The sequence below is a fragment of the Suricata suricatta genome, chromosome 8 (assembly GCF_006229205.1).
Source record: "Suricata suricatta isolate VVHF042 chromosome 8, meerkat_22Aug2017_6uvM2_HiC, whole genome shotgun sequence".
NCBI classification, from domain to species: Eukaryota; Metazoa; Chordata; class Mammalia; order Carnivora; family Herpestidae; genus Suricata; species Suricata suricatta.
In genome coordinates, this window is record NC_043707.1 from 77799412 (window position 1) to 77815137 (window position 15726).

The window sequence follows — 15726 nt, forward strand, 5'->3', positions numbered from 1 at the left end:
AATGAAAAGCCCCGTGCGTTCGGCTGTACCGCCTTGCTCCACGGCCGCTGCCCAGTGCAGCCGGGGCTGTGGCCAGGAAAGCACCTGTCGTCCAAGAGCAGTCAGTCTCTTATCACTTCAGCTCTGGATAAGTCTGAGACTTGCTGTAACTTGGACACATCTAAGCAACAGGTGTGTGGCATTTTCAGAAGTTGGCATGGTCCTCAAGTGAGTTACTGGTATTTTTACATCAGCAAAATAACTCAGTTTTACAGATTGCAACAAAAATAAAAGCTGTTTCTCTTTATGCATTTTATTCTCTTAGAATAAAATAAGTACGTGCTGCTGTAATAAAATTGCCTTTAATCACTAAACAAGCCTAACCTTGACTCAAGCAGTGAATGCCTGTAAACATAATAAATGAAAAAGCTAAGTATTTTTATAACATAAAATAGTATCATTTATAGCTTATCAATCATGTATTGTCCAGAAAAAATAAAAAGCCCAATGGAGAATTAAGTTACCTTCATAACCGCAAATGATGGAGGCTATTTTTGTTAAGACTGTCAGAGTTCACTAACCACAGTTATGACCACGTATAGTCCAAAGAGTGCAGTAACCTCCTTATCATTAATTAATCGTTCTCCATTGAAGGAAGATCTGTGTTGTCTAACTGAACAATAATTCAAGTAGTGTGTCCCAGAAAAAAAAACCACTTGGGCTCCGCTTTGGAGTCTCGCTGGCGGCTCTGAGCCATGCCAATGGCCCCGACCCGCCCTGACTTTGTGTCCTCTCTCAGAGGCCTGTATTCTGCGCACAGCTTCATGACCAGTGGGCTGGAAACAGCCTTGGTTTGAATGTTTTATTTGGGAGTTATTTCGCCAGGGCCTTTCAAACAGTAGTGTCCCAATGAAGTACTAGATATTATTTATGTAAGAATGAGCTTTTTTTTTTTTAAACAACAGTATTCTTTCAGAAATTTCTAACTACTTTGTAACTGCATGACTTAACCTGGTGATAAAAAGCAGTTATTAAAAGTCTACCTTTTCCAAAGCTGATGTTTCTCTTCTGTGCTTTTATGTTTGCTAAGGTCTCTTTTAGCAAATAATAAAACTGCAGTTGGGAAAAAAAAAGAGAGAGAAAAAAATAGTGTTTGCAATACCCTTGTGTTCAGTTATTTCAATATTTGGGGCTCTTTTTAAAAATTAACACACTGGTCTGTTTTTTAGCATTATGTCATCATGCTGGCATTTAAAAAATCTGAAATCCGTATCATTACTTTATTCTGGTAAAAATCACTGACTCTAGTATATGATTAATGCGAAAAGACAAATCAATTACTGTTCTATAAGCCTAGCCTCTTCTGTGCCCATGAATCTAAACAGGCAAATGTATTGTGTTTTGCAGCTCTTTTCAAAAACAACTTTTACTCTGCTTCAAAAACATTCTAAATAAATGGAATACAAACATAACAGTATTGAAATGCTTATATAGTTAAGTCTGCTTCAAAACTTTCATTTGTTCATGATAAAATATATAAAAAGACAAATCAGGAAACTGTTCATTGTAACAAAAATAGAATATACAGCTTGCCATCAGTAAGAAGTTTGTAGAGCTAGGGAAAAAAAAAAGACCCTCTACAATCTTATTTTAAATGATCTTCTCAAAGTTATCAACTAAGGGATATATTATTTGAAGATGAAAGATTTAGAATAAAGTATTTGGACTTATTTTAAGCCTGTCTCTTCATCATTCTCTACTTGTATAGTCAAAATGTGCATTTATAGCAGCAGGGAACAGTCTACACAAAAATATACTCATGAGTTAACATTGACAATATTGACACTTTTCTAAAATAGTGCTTTTGTAAGGGGTGCCTGAGTGGCTCAGTCAGTTAAGCATCTGATTTCGGCTCAGGTCATGATCTCACGGTTTGTGGGTTCAAATCCTGCATTGGGCTCTGTGCTGGACTCTTGCACGGAGCCCAGAGCCTACTACAGACTCTGTCTCCTCTCCCTGCTCCTTCCTGCTCACACTCTGTCTCACTCTGTCTCTCAGAAATAAGTAAATGTAATAAAATTTTTTTCAAATAGTGCTTTTAGAAAAGAACAAATATCATTTTCTTTTAAATATTTTAGAATTAAAACTTTTCTTTGCATGATTATTGGCTCACTGAAAATATTTTATTATGTCAATTACTATTTGAATGGGAAATATAAATTTATAATTCTACTCCCTGACTTATGATATAGTTATAATTTATTGTATTTGAAATGCATCATGTATTTACTCTCATTTTTTTATAAATTTAAAACTGTGTTTCAATAAAAGACTAGCACTTACATCAGCATCTTAAAATTAACCCCCAAAAACCCCATCAAAATATCCATTTTTCTCTGCTATTACTATCACTAAGTTTATATGAACATATAATATTGACCAGTTGTAGCACAATTTCTTCAATAATTTCTTTTTTGTCGAGTATTTAAATTGCTTCTAATTTTTGAATGCTACAAAGTGGGTGTAAATTCCTTAGTGTGTAAAACTTATCAGAATCTAAGGGTGTTTATTTTTTTTTAATTGTAGAATATAAGTGAAGAATGGGAACTACTTAGTCAAAAAGTGAGAATGCTTTTAAGGTTGCTAATAAACACTGAGAGATTGCTCTCCAATCTACGTGCTTGTTTCTGTTTTGTTTTGTTTCGGTTTAACGAATTATAGTACTAGGCCACCTGTGTCGAGGCATCCTAGGCATTGTTGCTGTAACAATATTCCCACAATAAATTTTCACAGTGGGCAGCAACAAACACACATACAATAGGACTCAAAATTACTTATCTATAGCTACACAAGACAGGGTTCATCTCTGAAGGAACTTAGTGAGGCATTCTGTATAAGAAACAACACAGAGGCAGATCATGTAAGAATTAAAGTAGAGAAATAAAATCAAGGAGACATAGAGGATGAAGAAACTAAATTCCATAAACCATCAGAAAGCATACAAGAAATGGTGTCCCACATCACAAATGTGCACTCATAATGTGGAAACAGATTATTCTTACTCTGTTTCTTATTACACCACTGTATTGAGTCTCTAGTTTGTTTATAACTGAAAAGTATACTTCAGATTTTTCTTCATGTTTTCCCCTAAATTTAATTTTTGGTCAATCTCATCAATAGCAACACATTTCTAATAGGAAAGTTTTTAAGGTCTTTATGGAGCACTTGGGTGTCCAACGTTAGCTCAGGCTATGATCTTGCGGCCCCGTGTTGGGCTCTGCGCTGACAGCTCAGAGCCAGGAGCCTGCTTCAGCTTTTGTGTCTTCCTTTCTCTCTCTGACCCTCCCGTTTGTGCTCTGTCTCTCTCAAAAATAAATAAACATTTAAAATATTATTTGGAAAGCTCATTATGATCACACAAAATAAATATTGATATATAACAAAAGATTTAATGTACTTGATAGAAACTGCAGAGACCTCTCATAAATATCTAAATGTTACTTTTTTTAACTTTTGTATGAAAATCTATCAATATCAGTAAGCTAATATTATCTAATAATTGCACTTAGAGGAAAACAAGAGCTGACAATTTTACTAATAAAGCTATTAGTTCTAAGTATTTCATTTAAGATGTCAACTACTTAGAAACCAAAAGACTTTATCAATAAGCCACATTTGCTTCACTCAAAGCCCAGGATTGTGTTACAAAACACAGTATGATAGTTATAAACTAATAAAAGTTCCCATTATCACTTACAGCATGCTGGGATGCTTTTTTTATGTTACTGATAAATACCATCTTATTTTTTAATGACCGTCTTCATAATCTATAAAAGCCACCATGTTGACTCTCTAGAAATGTTTCAGTAACCCTTTGATTGAACAAAATCCTTATGGATTTCTATGAAATCTTGAAGGTTTGTCATTATTTTTAATAGACTAAGCGAAGCACTCAAAGGACAGAGTCACAAGCAGTTAAATCACTTGGATTTGGACTTGCCACACTGAGTACTTTCATGTAGTGTTCATATTTTAATCAAGGAAGATCTCTTTAATTCAATTTACAGCTTGAGGATCTATTATAATAGACCCAACATGCTCAAAGAATTAGGATAAAGAGAGATCTAACACAGAAGTTATTATCTCATAATAAATATTGAAAAAACATATTTACCCTAACTTTGTTTTAACTTCTGGACTCAATAAATTAGTAAAAAAAATTACATGAAAATATAGATTCTAATTTTAAATATTTTTGTTGTACTTAGGTATGAAAAGAAGTTATACTTTCAAAAAGTGGCTTTATTTATGTCTATAGAAATATCTATGCACACATAGGTACATATACACATATACATGTATGTATATATTCCTATGTGCGTGTGTGTGATTGTGTGTGTGTGGTATTTAATTCCCTAAACTGTGGCTCAAGGTCCCTTGTCTTATCCTAATGTTACCTCCTACCAGAGCCTCTGACTTCCCTTGTTAACAGTCTCTGAGAATTACCAATTGGGTGTCAAAAGCAAATTAGGAGAAAGCCCAGCATTACATTGGTAAAAGAATACACTTGCAGATGACCTGATGTGCCAAAACTTTCCTCATCTTCAGCTCTTTCAGATTCAACATCGATAGTTCTGAAAACATCATGCTTAAGAGTAAATCCCCAAAACAACAATTGCTCACATAAAATAGGAGGCAATTGTTCTCACATTTAAGACTAGGGGTGGCCAATTTTGCCAGTTCTGGGAGGTGGCTTTAGCTCTACAGTCCTCAGGGATGACTCTGGTCAAACAGTCCACCATCACCAGGCTGCAGCTCTTTCTCCTGGTGGATAACTGTGAGAGTGCCGATTTTGACCACTGTTTCTTAAGCAACAGGTTAGGAGAAGCAGGGGGTGGGGGAGAGGGGGAGGATTAGGTTATGTAAAAAAGGTTTTAAGAACAAAATCCAGAGCTGTGCTTATATCTCAATAGCCAGAACTTAGTCTCAGCAGTACCAGTTGCAAGATAGATCAGAAAATGCAATTCCTATGTTGATAGGTTAAGTTCACAGCTTCAGGTACAGGCTACTATTATCAGGAAAGATGGAAAATGTATTTGTTAGAGAAACAACCAGCAATCCCTCTCACACCCTCATGGTACCACTACAGAAAGTTATCGATTTATATCAAAATGTTGGTTTATCCTTGCTTAATGAATTACTGAGGTCAGTAACATGTCATGTTGAAGGTCGGGACTGCCTGAAAGTTACTCTGAGGATTCATTTTGGGATGCCTAGCAAGAGACCTTGAACTAGGGATTCTCCTTCTCTCATCAGAAGGCAGTTTTCTTTCCCACCCCAGCCACCTATAGTAGTTAACAACATCCAAAAAGCCCTACAATCCCCGATGTTAGGCAGCTAGTACCTACATTTAAATTACTTGGCTCCCAGGAGTCTATCTCCCTGTGAAAAAGTGATTTTCTCTGGGTTGTCTATAAGAAGGGAGAACAGAGGTGCCTGGGTAGCTCCGTCAGTTGACCATCTGACTCTTGCTTTCAGCTCAGGTCCTGATCTCATGGTTCATGGGCTCAAGCCCTGCATCAGGGTTGGTACTGAGGAGCCTACTTGGGATTCTTTCTCTCTCTCTCTCTCTCTCTCTCTCTCTCTCTGCCCCTCCCTTGCTCATGCTCTCTCTCACTAAGTGAATAAATAATAAACTTTAAAAAAAATAAGAAGGGAGAATGGAGGGCCAAGTTCCCTTCACTGGAATCCAAACCTACCTACACAGTATGTCCTGAAAAGCACCTATCTAGACAAATTCACAAGCCCATGCTCAGCAATAACCAAGAAGGCACCCATCCCCTCTAAGAGGGAGCTGCTGGTCCTGAGCTCTCTGCTGTGCATGAAGTACAGATGTGTCTTCCAGTTGGGAGGGCGCTGCTTTCCCTTTAGGTGGTGAAGAGTAGGACAATAATCTTGTTAGTTCTAGAAGAAGGAATTTTCAGTTAATTTGGTTGATGGAGGTCAGAATTCTGATATTAACTGTTGAAAGAGTTGTCTGGGAAAGTACTTGGCCCCAGGGAAGCCAGATTAGATATGGCCCCTTCTAGTGAAGAAAGTAGAGGGGCATCTTCATGTCCCAGCTAGCTCATTGTCCGGGAAACCAAGAATGAGGCTATAGGATGATTTCAGGATATTTCTGCTTGTCATGCTGTGATTTTGAGTCTCCAGTGTCACAGAGAATAAGGCCTACAGTAGACACTCAGTAATGTTGTCTGGAGAATTAATGAATGAATAGAGGATATCTGATGTTACACTTGATAGCAACATTGGGAAGTACATTAATATATGAGTTATTCGTGATTTTCCTTAAATCAAAAAAAAAAGTCACCTTTATGTAAATATGCTTACCTGTCAGTAGTGTTTTCTCATGAAAGATCTAAGCTTTCTAGGACACTACCAAGGGAAATACAGAGTGAGCTGGAGTAATGCTAAGAGCCTTTGTCTTAGGTATTGGCCATCAGAATGGAAGCTTCTTCCATGCTGTTCCTTTCAGCTTACTTATATTTCTTTCAATCTGATTCCAATCATTTAGTTAGAATAGATTCTTCTAATCATTAAGGAAAAACTATTCTCTAATTTCTCTGAGGACTGGAGAGAAAAAGAGCCCATTGTAACTGGTTTGAAGGCACATAGAAGATCAGGAAAGCTTCGTATCAATCCTGCTGAGTTTCCTGTTCTCATGTGAATATCACGCCAAGTAGATGAAGTGATCCTTTGGCTTTAGGAGATGAAGAAGTTTGACATCCCCTGGGCATATGAAGCCACTGGAGACCAATAAGGATGAAATAGTAGCTGTCATAAAAATGAACTAGATCACAGTTCTCCAGGTATAGCAGGGTGCTTCAGAAATATTCTATTGTTCCCAGTATCTTAGTTAATTATTAGACACATTATATAAACTATTGTTTTTACTGGATACTACTTAGAGATGATTCAGTGCTAGAACGATCTGATATTCCAGTAACTGATTACTGCGATGAGAAAGTTACATCTGGGGAAGTTATTTTACCATAACCATATTTCTTCATTGCTGTGTAGCACCCAACATGAACCAAGAAGCTGGGTTTTATTTTATTTTATTTTATTTATTATTATTTTGTAATGTTTTATTTATTTTTGATACAGAGAGAGACAGAGCATGAGAGGGGGAGGGGCAGAGAGAGAAGGAGACACAGAACTGGAAGCAGGCTCCAGGCTCTGAGCTAGCTGTCAGCACAGAGCCTGACACGGGGCTCAAACCCACAAACGTGAGATCTGACCTGAGCCGAAGTCGGAGGCCTAACCGACTGAGCCACCCAGGTATGCCAAGAAGCTGAGTTTTAAAGATTCAGATAAGAATAAATTAGTTATTTTGACCCACAAATTCCCAGTAAATTTTTTGCACAGTGAAAGTATGAAGTACACTTCAAATTCAAGGATAACTCTTTGTTAGGGTCGAACATTTTATGATGCAGATGTATAAAATTAAACCATTTTGTTGACAGCCTTGTAAGTCCTTTAGGAAAAAATAAAACAAAAAGAAAAAGTCATTCTATTGACAAGGATAGTAAGAAAATGGAACAAAATTAGTGTATTTACAGGATAACCTCTAAGACCATAATCATATGGTTCCTCTCAAATGCTATAGTAATGGATCATAGAACTCTGTAAACAAGACATATCACTTAAAAATTGTGCACATCAACCTTAACAATCTTAGCACTGAAAGAATAAACAATGCACGATATTAATTTCAGCCTTCAAAAACCAAAAGAAAACAGTCAACAGAGGATTCACAATTTTAAAAAGTGATATGCATTGTATTGTTTTCAAAAGTACTTTCTGACAAGTATAAATAATTTTTTATTCTTACAAATATGAGAGCATTGAAGGACATATTTAGAAGACACGTTGCCAATGATAGCATACTGAATTTATTAGAAATAAGGTGAAAACTAATTACAAAAAATCTGAACAATAGTATAAAATAATAGAATAGAAATAAAATAAAAACTACTTAAGAAAATATCCAATATATAGCTTTTCTTTTTCTTTAAAGAGGAAAGTGACTAGATTAAGGAAAATGTTAACTGCTTACATTGGACCTTATTTATATCTCCTGAGCTAGTTAGACAAAGTGAGAAAATACTTTAAAGTAAAATCTCATCCTCACGATTAAAGGGTCAAGTACATTGGCAATAATTTAACCACAATTTCTATCACAGCTAAGCAATTTCACACCTAAACAATGTTATTACTGTTATGGCTTAGAATGCTTTTCATTTTGAACATATGTATTTACATTAGGAAAGTTGCTTATAAGTACCTGAATATCACCTAATGAAAGAAAAACCTTTTCATTTGTCCTATGTTCTGAGCTCAGTAGTTATATTTGTCACGAAAATAAAATAATGTGACTACTTTTCCACAACATTATTCTTTATAATTTACATAACTTTGTGTACAGTTCACAGATAAGATTCACTTTCAAAAGACATTACTTTAAATATTTTTCCCTCTGTAGAAATTAATTAATACAAAGAAGTAGTTTTAGAATTATCACCAAAACTGATCATCATTCTAGATTTTCAGCACTTTTTGTAAGTCATTGAATGAAAGTGTTTGTGTAATTTCACATGACAAAGAAATTTATTTTTATTTATCAATTAAAAAATGTCATTATGTCATTAGAAAAAGTTGTAGTGGAATTTGGTATAATTAAATTTGGGAAATTACTAAGAATTTTTTGGGGTATCTGGCTGGCTAGACCTGTGACTTGATCTTGGAAGTTGTAAGTTTGAGTTTGAGCCCCATGTTGGGTGTGGAGATTACTTTAAAAAATAAAACATTTAGTAAGGAAATAATTTTGGAAGAGAAAGTAGTGCAACTGGTTTGTGAATAATTTTTAAGACACACATGAGAGCTAAACTCTATATCTTAGCCCTTACTTTACAATGTCAATTTATAAGTAATGTGTCAATGATACCTTTTTGTCACCATGACTTTTAGGGGAGTAATGGTTACCTTCAAATTTGTCTAATTATTTCTGTTTAGGCAAAATTATTCTAGCAATTGGTTGAAGACAGTGCTATTTATATTCCTTTATGGTTATACCTAGAAATAATGAGGAAAACTCATGACTACCTGATACATACCTTTTATTAAAAATTTTTTAAATGAGAAAAATTACAAATGATTATAAGCTAATGAATTTTATTTAAAGCTCAAAATAGCTTTACATTCTTTAAGCCAATCCTTTCCTATAGAAGGCTATTAATAACAGATTACAATAGGAAAATTAAATCTTGTCTGAGATAAAGATTTGTGACAAAGTCGACACCAAAATGTATGAATAAAATGGTAATTCTCTAAGTAGTAGGAAGTTAATAATGACGTTCCCTGGAGATTTGAACAAGAGACCTATATCTTCAATATGCAAGTTAATAATAATGGACGATTGTGAATAACAAGCAGCTGTAATATGCTGGCAGTGTGTAATTACAATACTTAATTTTCCTTAAAAAATTTGAGCAGTTGTGGAGAATTGTAAAAAAGGTATGATAAACTAGTGATCAAAGAACACAAAGTGCATGAAATATAATGTAAAGTACATTGTATTATATACTAAGGAAATAATTTAAATTACTTGTACATCCTGATGGATTCTGTAACTTCTTAGTATGTTCTTTTGGACAACCTAACAAATTATGATTAAATCAACACTACCACATGTTAAAAGCATAGCTAAAAAGTGTAGCAATATTAAATAGAAGATGATTTTAGCATGACTTCTATTTTTAGAAGTGCCACCCTTTTTTAAAAAATAGCTCAGTTTAGTATTTTTATAACATGGAAAAGGTCCAAACAAAGGAAAAGACATTAATGAAGTATTAGAGGTCAGTTATAATGCAAACAATTAGTATAATACGCATGCTTTCTTTTTTTTTTTTTTAATCAATGCCTGGCTGAAATATATCAGTTCCTAAGCATTGGCACTAATTTATAAATCTTTAAGAATAGGAATCATAGGAAAGAGAGAATCATAAAAAAAAAAAACAAGGACATTTGCAATAATGTTAAACAGAATAATGGAAAGATGTAGTGACTTTTCTGAAGGTCACAGAACAATTGAACGACCAGGCTGGGACGGAACTCAGATGTCCTCCTTTCTAGTCAACATGGAAAATTACCAGATGCTTTTGCACCCACCTCCACTAAAAAAATTTAGGAGCATTAATCTAGTCAAGTATTGATATCCATAGCTTTAAAAAGTCTATTTTAAAATCATTTTTTAAATACTAACTTGAGTTTTAGAGTTATGGGGTTAAGTTATTAAAAATGCCTAAGTAGAAATGTATATTTTGATACAAAATATTGACAGACATGAAATAGACTCAGAGCAGATTAGAGAGACACAAGTTTCCAGATACCTAAGTTTGAAAATTGTAGCACTTCTTTTTTTTATATACTATTTAATATACTTATTTAATATGAGAGAGCAAGAGAGAGAAAGAGAAAGCACACAGGTGAGCAGAGGTAGGGCAGAGAGACAGAAAGTGAATCACAAGCAGGCTCTGCACTGTCAGAACAAAGCCCAACAGTGAAACTGAGATCATGACCTGAGCTGAGCTGTAGTCAAGTGCGGAAGGCTTCTCCCACTGAGCCACCCAGACACCCCCAAAACTGTAGCAATTTTATATTGATTATTTAAGACCATTAGCTTAACAGTAGATGAAAAGAAACAGTCCCCAATTATTTGAGAACCATTAATTACAAATAACGAAAGACAGAGCCCGATGCGGGGCTCAAACCCAAGAACTGTGAGATCATGACCTGAGCCGAAGCTGGACACTTAACCAACTGAGCCACCAAGGTGCCCGAGAAGACTTCTTTAAAATATACTTTTCTCTCACAATTAAAATATTTGTTTGGATTGAAAATTCTAAATGCCTCTTTTTTAGTAATGTAAAGAAAATGGGTCAAAAAGTATTCAGTTGCTAACTTAGATCTATTCCTTAAGAAAACAGATTACTTCAAATAACTTTTTAAGTCATCTTGATTTTTACAAAGAGCATCCTCAACTGTAAGCATCCTCAAACATTTCATGCTCACCCTTATGTCCTCCTGTGTTTTCTTGATAAAGAAATATGAATACAATTTTGCTTTTTATAAAAATACACATGCAAAAAAGAAAGCTTGGAAAATATTTTTAAATTGAATTTTAATTTACTTTTGTTAATTTTAAAACAATGTATCGTGAAGAATAGTATAGAAGTTTTAATTGCCCATCTTTGGTTATCTTAAGTGTAAAGAGCGAGCATGTGTGGCTAACGTATGAAGTAAACCATCTTAGGATAATGATTTTAAAAGCAGGTACTGTGTTTCAGTTTATAACTTGTTTCGGAAAATAATGTGTTTATATATTTATTATGCCTTTAGAATGATGAGTATGTTCAATGACTCCATATGATGAATAAATACCGTGACTATGGGAACACTAACTTCATAAACAGAACCAGGCCATTGGAACACCTCGAATTTCATAAGGCTGAGCTCATGATTTATTTCCCTTCAAAGCCACTCCTCACCCTATCTTTCCTATCTTCTTGAATGGTTCCAACCTTCCTCTATTCATACAATTTGAAAACCTTTCTACTCTGTGTCTCAGACAAATCTCTCAACCTGAACTAGTCAATCAGACATCAATCTGTCTTCCTTTCATCCTTTTAGGACTCTGTCCCTCCCCCGCCCTTTTTTTTCATCCAAATACCTCTACCTTTGTTCAAACATTTGTAGTCTATTTCCTGAACTATTCTGGCTTCCCTGCCTTTGATGTCTCCTTAATATCCTTCATTTAGACTGCTGCCAGACTTTTTCAGTGAACCACTGTCTAGCTTTTAAAAAGGGTGGGGGAATAATCTTTAAAAGAAAACCAATTAACAGTAGAACAAAATCCCAAACATTTTTCAGGGCATTTAGGGCATTTAAATCACCTTTACAAACTCCCTGAATAGCAATAACTGGAAAACTGGTGACCCCTCATTTTTGCAACAGCTTTTTAAGGTGCTAAGAGCACTAACTCAGGAGCAAAATGGCCTGGGTTTGAATCAGACCTGCTACTTAAGTAAGACTAGCTGCATGACTCTGGGCAAGTCACACACTACCTCTCTGTTCCTCATTCCCCTCATCTAGTGCAAACCCACTCTCAAGAGCTCTTTATGGGAATTAAGTTAAGCTAGAAAGGGTCTAGGCAAATGCAGTAGAGAGCCAGGGAAGTATGTTTATACCTAAGTACTTACGTCATTGTGACCAGTTTTGGTTGTTGCCCCAGTTGGAGGGGGGGGGGGCAACTCCTCATCTTCAAGAGTGTACTCTCTATTCAAAGTGAATTCTCAGGAATGTAAATGAAACAGAACAAGGTGGTGCCCAGCTGTTTAAAGGAAAATTAACTTGTCATGATGGCACAAACTGCAGTCCTTTCTTTTCTTTAAATCAATGCTGTTAAGGTATAATTTATACACGATAAGATGCAGCAATTTGACGCCTTCCGACAAAGGCGTGTACCTTTGAAACTTGACTTTCTTGTGGGCTTGTTTTTCACTCAGTCAAGTGAAACCCACTCCCAACCTGTAGACAAGACTGAGTAGATCCTTTTGCATCTGAAACCCTGAGTCCCAGCAAGGTGAGGACTCCATACTGGCCAGGAGTGTCCCATCTTTGCGAGCAGGGCTCAGCCTGTTTCTAACGGCTTTATGGAAATGTGTTGTTAGTGAACAAAAGAACGCTGTGTCCCGGAATTTGCAAAGGACCCCTACGACCTCTGCAGTCCTGGCTGCCCTCCAGGAGGGACACTCCGTGGGCGGCCCCCTTGTTTTGGCTACCGAGTTGAGGGTTTGGGATGGCACTCTGGACACCGAGACTGGGGGCAAAATGACCCACCAAGGGTCAGCAAGCGCGCTCGGTGGTCCAGAGGCCTGGGATGAAGGTCAGGGTGGCGAGAAGGAATCGGCCGGGGGCCGGACGTGACCGGCAGACTCAGGGCTTGACCCACACGCTCACACAAAGGAGGCCGGAAAGTGTCCGGAGGAAGCGGCGCGTCACAGGGGCCGGAGCCCGGACCCGGCCGCGGCCGCCCAGCTGCGCCCCGGGGACACGGCCCGCACTCGTCGCCGCGCTCCCGCCACCGCCTGCACCGCGGCCGCCGCCAATGAGACTCCTCCCGCTCCTAGGTGAGTGCCCAGCGGGGCGCCGAGGGCCGCGCGCTGCGGGGACGGGGATTTTCCGAGGTGGGACCCGCGGGCCAGGCCGATTCGGTCAGGCTTCCAAGAAGAATGGACGGCAGCGCTTCTCGGGATGTTTTTCTGTTTGGCCTTTTAACTCTGTAATTCGAAATTCAGGGCCCAGGGACTAAAGTCACCTTTTTATTCCTGAATACAAAGTCCGCAAAACCCCCTAAGTCTCCTTTGACCTTTTTTTTCTGATCTCCCCTCAAGAAATTTGGGGAATCCAACCCGGTAAGGCCTGTGGGAGGCTTCCTGGCATTAAGGGGACTGTCAGCCCAGTCTTTGGAAAATACCATTTGGATGATGCTGTGCAGAAGGGTTATAAATCACATCTTAGAAGCTGAATTAATTATGGTTTAGACAGCATCTACAGCCCTATGAGAGGCTGAGAGTTAGAATCGAATGTTTAAGAATCTCTTGTTACCAGATAAGGACAATTTATCTCAGATGACTGTTCTAAGAACAGTGATTTGCTTGATTACCGACTGTCCATCCTCAAGTAGGTGTGTCTTCAGAAGACCTGGGACAACAATGAAAAAGGATGGGCCGTGCTTTTCCTTATGGCTTCCGACCGGCCCACAAAACACCATTTCCAACTTTGTTTTCAGTAACTTCGACATAAAGTCTTGTTCTCTTTTCTGCTTCATTTTATTGGTCGTGTTTGTTCATTTCCAGAAGATCAATCTTTAACCAATATGTTGAGTTTAGCTTAAATTCTCCTAATGGGAGAAAATGTAGCATACATTTAATTATGGAAAGGGCAGAATTTAAAAGAACATTAGACTACAGAAAAAACAATTGCCTTTGTCCTTCTGATGTCATGATATGTTGCTCTTCATCTTAAAATTACAAAGACTTGAATTTGACCAGACCCAGACTATCAGTTCACCTCGATTTCTGCACAGAATCATTCCCAGAGGCGAGAAATTCCTTTACAATCATGCAATTCCCTTAAAACTATTTTGCCTCAGAATCAACAGTCCAGTGATCTAGGAATACTGTTTTCTTTATAGAGCTGGGTTGTTTACTACATTATAGCTTTGTTGCGATTTACTTGATAAATACTAAGATTGAAGAAAGTGCTAATCTTTTTGCTTACTTGCTCTTGTGCTGTTATTTGGCTAAATATTCCCTTGGGAAATTCTCATAATCCATTTATCTAGATGGAAAGGAAGAAGGGTTTTTGTATTTACTGTAGTCTAACTCAACAATGGGGGGGGTAGGGAAGAGACTTTTTTTCTCTCCTTTTTCTTTCTTTCTCTTTCTTTCTCTTTCTTTCTTTCTTTCTTTCTTTCTTTCTTTCTTTCTTTCTTTCTTTCTTCTTTCTCTTTCTTCTTCTTCTTCTCCTCCTCCTCCTCTTCCTCCTCCTCCTCCTCCTTTTTCCTCTTCTTCTTCTTCTTCTTCTTCTTCTTCTTCTTCTTCTTCTTCTTCTTCTTCTTCTTCTTCATTCTTCTAATTTTTCTTCATTCTTCTAATTCTTCTTCTTCTTTTTGAAAACATATATTTCTCTATTTTCCATAGTGGGTTTTTCCACTTTGCTGAATTGTTCCTACACCCAGAATTGCACCAAGACACCTTGTCTTCCAAATGCAAAATGTGAAATACGGAATGGAATTGAAGCCTGTTACTGCAACCTAGGATTTTCAGGAAATGGTGTTACAATTTGTGAAGGTAAACAATCTTTATTACCTCTTTTAAATTTTTTGGTAAGATTAAATTCTGATATGATTGCTCTACTCTTGTCCAGAAATTGTTTTACATTAGGCTGTGTGATTTCATGCTATCGATTATAAAAAGAAACTTAATTAACTAAACAAGTTTGAATGTCCCACTTGAAAAATTTATATTTAATTATTGATTTTTGAGGAGTCCATGTATATCTTATTTTTGGAGTAATATTAAACATTGTCCTTGAACTTAAGCTGAAAAACTAATTTGCAGAGACCAGAGTCAATACTTTGGGGAACAAAATAACAGGGAGTTCATGAAGTCCGGGCTTTACAGATACGTGTTGCCTCTGGGCACCTTCTTTACTAGCTGACTACCTAAATTTGAGGATGATATTAAGAAATTCAAGGGTTTTGCCTGTATGTCCTACATGGTACTCTGGAGAGAGAGAATTTTGAAAATGTATTCTTTTCTGAAAAAGTAGATCTCATTTACAGAACTTGAGGCTACCATCCAGAGCTAGAATGGTAGAAAAGGTCCTAGAAGGGTGTAGTTCGGCCCACTGATCTGATACACAGAACTCTGTCTGAAAATCATATTTCAGTGTTTTCTTGTCGCTGGTTTCAACTGCCACTCTTTATCTTCCCTCAATCCTCACTCTATCCTTCCTCTCTCTTTCATTTTTAGTAGAATCTACTTTTAACTGGGTCAATGGAAAAACATTCTGTGTAGCAGAGAGAGAAGCAGTTCCAAGTCATATAAATTAGTTTTAAAA

General features: G+C 36.8%; 1 protein-coding gene across 1 annotated transcript in view; it reads left to right on the forward strand.

Annotated features, from left to right (window-relative positions):
* Positions 1-13137: 13137 nt before the first annotated feature.
* Positions 13138-15726, forward strand: part of ADGRL4 (adhesion G protein-coupled receptor L4) — a 110674-nt gene continuing 108085 nt past the window's right edge. The window contains exons 1-2 of the mRNA XM_029949660.1: positions 13138-13229; positions 14805-14954. Coding sequence (XP_029805520.1) covers positions 13208-13229; positions 14805-14954 — 172 coding nt within the window. The 5' untranslated portion in view covers positions 13138-13207. The remainder of the gene's footprint in view (positions 13230-14804; positions 14955-15726) is intronic.